Source organism: Silene latifolia, chromosome 3, assembly GCF_048544455.1.
Source record: "Silene latifolia isolate original U9 population chromosome 3, ASM4854445v1, whole genome shotgun sequence".
Classification (NCBI taxonomy): domain Eukaryota; kingdom Viridiplantae; phylum Streptophyta; class Magnoliopsida; order Caryophyllales; family Caryophyllaceae; genus Silene; species Silene latifolia.
In genome coordinates this window covers 135,390,426-135,397,628 of record NC_133528.1, presented here as the reverse complement: position 1 = coordinate 135,397,628, position 7,203 = coordinate 135,390,426, and the positions used below count along the sequence as shown (strand labels likewise).

General features: G+C 35.8%; 1 protein-coding gene across 1 annotated transcript; it reads right to left on the bottom strand.

Annotated features, from left to right (window-relative positions):
• Positions 1 to 1,713: 1,713 nt before the first annotated feature.
• Positions 1,714 to 6,243, bottom strand: LOC141648095 (PTI1-like tyrosine-protein kinase At3g15890). The gene is made up of 4 exons (XM_074456559.1): positions 5,724 to 6,243; positions 4,215 to 4,362; positions 2,947 to 3,209; positions 1,714 to 2,824 (listed from the first exon to the last, which is right to left on the bottom strand). The coding sequence occupies exons 1-4, from the start codon at positions 5,765 to 5,767 to the stop codon at positions 2,167 to 2,169; spliced, it is 1,113 nt and encodes a 370-aa protein (XP_074312660.1). The 5' UTR covers positions 5,768 to 6,243; the 3' UTR covers positions 1,714 to 2,166.
• Between the last annotated feature and the right edge of the window lie 960 nt (positions 6,244 to 7,203).

Here is a 7,203-nt window from a genome sequence, read left to right as displayed (position 1 = left end):
AAAACTTGGATTGTGTAAGTTCAGTATCATGGGGAGACCAAGTAAAGAGGAAAGAGGAGGCAACAAAATGGGGAGACGGAAAGCCTCGAGATAGATGAGCTAGGCTTAGAAGTTTAGGCTTCTTTAGAGCAAGTAATTTAGTCTCCACTTAGTCTGTTGCAAGTAACAGGAATTCGAGATGACGTGAATTTTATAGCGAAGGCTTATATTCAATATCTCCGAGTTTTTGTCAAACATATTGTACAAAGTGAAGTTGTTGCTATAAAGAGTCCTAAGCGGCATACTTCATCTTTAGTTTCGTAGAGATTGATATGTTAACATTCACCTTGCAAGTCGGTAAATGTTGCTTATTTTTACGCAAAATAATGGTGTTGATGTTTAGTGTCTCCATAATTCTGTGGCATATATGTAGGTGTTGGTATTTCTTGCCCGATTCAACCTAGGGAACCAGAAAATCTCCAATCTCCAACTCCCTAAAATTAGTATTTAGGGTCTTTATAATTACGTTAAACAACTAACGATCCACTTCAAAATAACTATCTTTGTTTAGAACTTTATGTTAATACATTTACATGTCTCGCCATATAGTCTTGTAAATTAGCTAATAATGTTATTTGGTTTCAAGGAAATCACTCAACTAGACGAATAGAGCTTTGTTGTTCAACGAATTATCACACACTTAAGACGGTTCCTAGAACACATGTTTGTTTATAGTGATTCTTGTGACCTCCCTACACTCAAGGAATAACACTACGGTGATGTAAATTTCTTGTATGTGCTAAAATGAAAGCAAAGTAACCATTGAACTTGCGCACTGAAAACATCAATTGTATAATATGCAAACACAAAAATGCCCTTATAGAACAGTTATCGTCCTTGCTAGCTCCAATGACCATTGACAACCTAATAAACCAAAAGAAACATGACTAATAATCAACTATAACTATAACGGTTCACGAGGAAACCGTACCCAATGCATGAATCGATACTAATCCAAATAAACGAGTCATAATATCTTGGGGTATCGCGCGCACCGCGCGCGATACAACAACTAGTTATCCTACACATGGGTGTAGGATATAAAAATTGCTAAAACTAGGAGTTTCCCAAATTAATGGGAACCTTTCACATTGATGGGGGACCCCAACTAAGAGGAGAGAGTGCATTTGGGGAGGTGAAAACCAATCAATATGGATGCTCTCCAACACTTTATCGTCTCATGTATGTAACCCACATACGATATCTTCTCTCCATTTTTGCATACTTTATAATCTTTCTTAAGAAACATGTAGTTTCAATTAGGAACATATACAAAAACACAATAAAATTGTGTAAAACGGTTTTACACCGTCGGACGGTCCTTTTATATAAAAACACTCATTTATTAATAGCAATAAATTAATGGATTTCTTATAGAAATAAATCGTTTTACATGTGAGACAGTCTTATTCTAGAACTTGTGATACAAAAATGGTGACTAATTTTTGTGGCAAGCAATCTAGTGCTCGAGTATTTAGAAGTATTTTTTTTTTAGTCTAACAAAGCGCGCACTTGGTCCGTGTTAGTCGCATTACAATAGAGGAGAGAGGGGATTTGAACGTGAGACCTATTATCCACATTAACCACTAGACTGCAGTTTTGTGGACGGGTTGTCATTGATACACTCAAATTGTTATAGCAAACAAATTCGTGAAAATATCCTACGATTCAGAATTTGCAACATTCTATACAATACATGAATACACACATATACAAGCCTCTTTTTATGGTAAAAAAATACAGTCTCGGTAATCCTGTGCACCTCACCAGCAGCAATGTTCTACACATCCAAAGGAAAGAAAAAAAGGCATCCCAACTCACCGGGAAGTGGGCAGATGTTTACATCGGGACAGCCTGGATATATGCAAATTCATCAATCAAAAAAAAAAGGGCACAACCAAAACCTATGCCACAAAATGTGCCTAAGAAAAACACACTCACAAGCCAGATTATGAATTACTACCACCATTTCAATAGGAGTTTTGTATTTTTACTACTTCCATTTCAAAAGGAGTTTCTATTTTTCAAATTATACAAAGGGAACTTGCGAAAAGTATAAACAACCTTTTGAAATGGACCTAGTATTACTTACTAAGATGTCGACTCTCACTCACTCATCAACGTTTCTTAGCGATCAAGATCATTTTCAGGTCCCGGAACATCAACTTTGGTTTCTACTTTACTGTCCTTTTCTTCTGACGTAGAGGCGGACTTATCCTCTACGATACCATCATTATCATCACCTATTTCCCCACTTGAAAACAAGTTCTTTTCCATATGAATTAGCTTGTCTTTCAGTTTTCCCTTCAGCATTTCCACCACATCGAGCATTGTGGGCCGCTTCTCAGGACGTTTCTGAGCACAAACAAGAGCAATCGAGATTACTCTCCTCAACTCTTCCTCCACATAGTTACCATTTAGTTTTGGGTCAGCTAGTTCACTGAACTTTCCCTCTTGAACCAAGGGTAGGGCCCACTCCGCTATTGAGTGGTTTGATATCGAGGTTAGCTTCTGAAGAGCTCTTCTCCCAGTAGCAATTTCTAACAGTAGAATTCCAAAGCTGTATACATCACAGCTCTCTGAAGCCTTCCCGAGCATGGCATATTCAGGGGCTAGATATCCAAGTGTGCCCTTTACTCTCGTTGTTACATGTGTTGCTCCGTCGGGAATGAGTCTGGCAAACCCAAAATCTGCAACCTTTGCCTGGAAATCTGAGTCTAGCAATACATTACTTGCTTTAATGTCTCGGTGTATAATATGTGGAGTTGCATTATGGTGCAGGTACCTGCATTATGGCAAGCAAGTGTAGCTACAGTTAATGAGTCCGAACTCTTTTATTTTTGTGACGGTAAAGAGAGAAACAAGTAAGAAATATAAAAAAAAAAAGGAAACACAAGAAACACATACGTAATTCCCTCTGCAGATCCGAGAGCAATATTCATGCGGCGCTTCCAGTCAAGAAGGCATTCTGTTGAATGCTGTCCAAACAAATGGGAGTGTAAGCTCAGATTTGGCATGTAATCATACACGATAAGCCGTTCCTGTCCTTCAGCACAGTAACCACGAAGACTTAGCAGATTTTTATGGCGTACGAGCGCTAATACTTCAACCTCAGCAGTAAATTCCTTTTCTGCTTTATCGCTCCACACTTTCAACCTCTTCACGGCAATCTGCAAGATTACTGCCTTTTTAAATATTGCATATTGCTGTGTAACAAGCTGGGAAATAGAGGAAGTTGCAAGGCTAGCATCTAATAACTTGGAATGTGAATACATATGCTTTTGGAACAAAGTTTTTAGAGATAGAGAGAAAACTCCGTATGTGAGGAGAATGGAGTCCATACCCGGAAGTATTTTGTGGGTTATATTTTTGCCTAAAATGAAAATGTAGTGAATTGGTTTGGATGTCCAAAATGTAGTGAACTTAAATGAATAGGGGGAGAAATAGTTAGAAATACTTTTAACATTTCACAATCTTTTCACAAAACTTACATTATTACCAATCATTTCATAATCTTTTCAGAAAGTGTATATTAAATTATCAACTACTGAGTTCGATCTTATGCCAACAATCTAAAAGCAATCTATAACACAGATTTTTCTAGTTTTGCCACCTTTTGTTAGAGATTTGCTACTTGCAAGTCTAAACCCGCCATACTCTGTGGTCTTTAAGTGTACACGAATAAATGATTACTTTTTCGAACAAGGAAACACTGTACGTAGGTTAAGTTAGCTAAAGTCAAAGAGTCAACAGTTGGCAGGGATAATTACAGTGGCAATTAGCATATAATCGCAATGGGTTTGAGCTGGTTTGAATAGATCACACCTAGGAAAGATGTCGTGAAAATTGATGACTTCCGTATGAATGAGAACGAAAGAGACATTATGATTGGAGATGAGGTCTTAGCATTAAACTGCAGTAAGCAGGTTACCAGGACTCGGAGTACAGATGAAGAAACAATTCTATGCATAAAACTCTACTTGTTTTACTTCATCATGTTGGTCCCACAAACTTATCAGGAATACGGAATGGGCTTGATAACATTTTTCCGTGACAGAGAATCCAATACGGAGTATGAGATACGCAACTTGAGCTAAGACTAACAAAGTAATCCCAAAAGTTCAACACTTAAATTCTTATTTGAAATATGCAATCAAAGCCGAGTGTTTCAATACCTGTGAACCATCCCATAACTGACCCCAGTACACACTGCCGAATCCACCTTCTCCAAGTTTGTTGTCATAATTGAAATTGTTAGTCGCCGAGTGTAATTCCTTCAAAGAAAATATCCTCCACGGTGCCTTGTTTCCTCGTTTCTTTTTCCTGGAGAGTATTAGTAGTACGATATATAGTTACAATGTGAAATAGTAACAAGGACAAATAAAAAGAAGCAAAAAGCTTAAATCAACATATAATCCACGCAAGATAAGCGAGTATGGTGATTTAGAACCATTTAATGCATATATCAGTAGCGTGTGAGAAGAAGATGCATATTCAACAAACTATTCCATAATTACATTCTCCATTCCTACATTGCTTTAGAAATGGTCAGTCCACAGTATGGCCCTTCATAAACACTAGAATCGGCAAGCTTGAATACAAGAATTATGCAAATTCAATATCACAGGACGAAATACTCAAGTTTCCAAGAGCAACAACAATAACACAACTATAGTCTAAAAACATTTGGGATCGATTAACATGAACTATTATGAGAAATTAGCCCGAACCAAAAAGTAAAGAGCTAGGGATGAGTATGATAGGTTGGTGGTAAAAGCGACACCGGTATTTGGTAGGTACAAACCATCTTACAATCAACCCTTAAATGCCCTCTTCTTACAAAAATTAAGCTTGACCTCAACTGATAGTAAAAAAATTGCTGCCCCCACTCCCAATTAATTCCAAATTCCAAATATGATGAACACAAAGTACACTTTGCCTTAATTATAGATACTCATCATTTTACACAGTAGAATATAGAAAACAGTAAAATCATAAGAATTAAAACTCGCAAATTTCAATACAACAACATGTTAAATAATATGGGTTAATCTAGAAAAATCTAGTCATAGCTATATAGATTAATATCTTTGTATCTATGCTTCATAATCCTAAAATTATCTAGAGGTTAAAAGAAGAAATAGGTGGTGAAATGCACCGACATGCAAAGGCCTATAAATAGGCTCATGTCTTCCCAATTTGTATCATGTAAGAAACATACACATACATCATCAAACAAGATCAATAATAAAGCATTTTATATAACCATCTCTCCCACTCTAAATACCTTGCTCACATTTAACATTTAACAAATAATCAACACATAAAAAACTAACACAACATTACCCCAGTGCCTCAACTCTCAAGGCTCCTTACTAGTACCCAATTAAAACTCGCAAATTTCAATATAACAACCGACAACATTACCCCAGTGCCTCAAGGGCTCCCACAAATTGCGAGGTACAAGCCTTTACCCTAGTGCTAGAAACAAGCACAAAATCAACATAGATTATTATGAGACAGAAGATGTAAAAGATCAAATCTTTTACCTAATCTAACATCATAAATACCAAATTTGAAGTACCCTAAAGAAATCATGACAACAAAATCACAAAAAAGTAAAAGATAAAATAAAAAATACATCAACAAACAAGCAAACCTAATAAAAGAGGTAGATGTCATACCTATCAAAACCTTTGCCACAGCAAATTATGGTACCCAAAGCCATAACTCTTCTCCTAAAATAATCCCTTTAAAATAAACTTATAATTTATAATTTAAAATGAGAAAAAAATAAAATTAATTTGGGTATAATAAAATAAAATTAACAAGATAATGGAAATTTATTTGCTACCCAATAATAAAATAAATCCCAAAAATAAATCCCAAATTCAGTAAAAAGCCCAAAAAACTTAGAAATTCAGAAAAGTTTGTGCTAATTTTATATTTTCAAAAAGACAAAAACTTATCTTAGAAGTAATTAAAAGGTATAAAGAGTTGTGGGTAGCTGCTAAAAGTGGAGGTGGAGAAGAAGAAAGACAGTTTGTGCAAAAAAGGGAATTATTCCAAATATATTATTTGATTTGATTTGGTTTGGTTTTGTATTATTTATGAATTTGTGTAAATGCTCTGTTTTTCGTTGGTGATGTTTGGTGACAACTTTCAGTTTTGAACTTTGAACTTTGAACTTTGAATGTATCCTTCATTATTTTTTATTTTTATTATGAGTACTTTACTTATTGGGTGCCCTCTTCTTTTAATCTGACTATTTCATTAATTTCAGCTCGACTTATATTTACTCCTTCGTTGACTACTTCGTATTTATTACGTGTAACATAAAAATACATTATGTTTTTGGACAACGAGAAAATCCGTGATCGCTATTTTTGGTGTACACTGGATAATTTCCTTTGAGTTTAAGTTAAGATTATCAGTTAGATTCACCAAACTCTATAAAATACATTATGATTTTGGACAACGAAATCCGCAATCGCTATCTTTGGTGTGCACTTGGTAATTTCCTGAGTATAAGGTTAAGATTACTAGTCAGACTCACCAAAGTCTTAAGAATATGCTACATCATAAATCAAAAACATGAAAAAAATGGTAGAGATAGAGAGAGAAAAAGAAAGGAAAACCTAGCTTTGAGCGAAGCACAAAAAACCACAAAAAACATGACAGCCGCCAAATCTTCATCGTTGCAATCAAAAAATTCAAACAAAAATCAAAACAATGGTAATAAATTTACTCTTCTTTCTACTACCAATTCTGAAGATTTTCCTGCTCTTACTCGTGCTGTTGGACTGTCAAGCCAAGATAATCGTAAAGAGAAGAGTATGGGGACAATTGTGGGCATTCCTCCTTTAAATTTAGAAACTTTAGTTGAAGATGATGCTGAAGAAGAGGAGGAGGAAGCTGAAGTGGAGGAGGATACTGTTATTGACACTGTTGTGCAGACTGTTACCCAGGAGGAACCAGTGAGGATGTTGCAGTTCACAGAAGCAGAGGTTAAAGTAGAAATGGATTATTGGCGTAATTCTGTCTATTGCTTCATCCTTGGTGCTAACCCTCCATGGGAGATTGTGGACGGTTTCATAAGGCGTCTTTGGTCTAATCACCAGGTAGATAAGCTATCCTTCTTACCTAATGGTGTTTTCCTTGTAC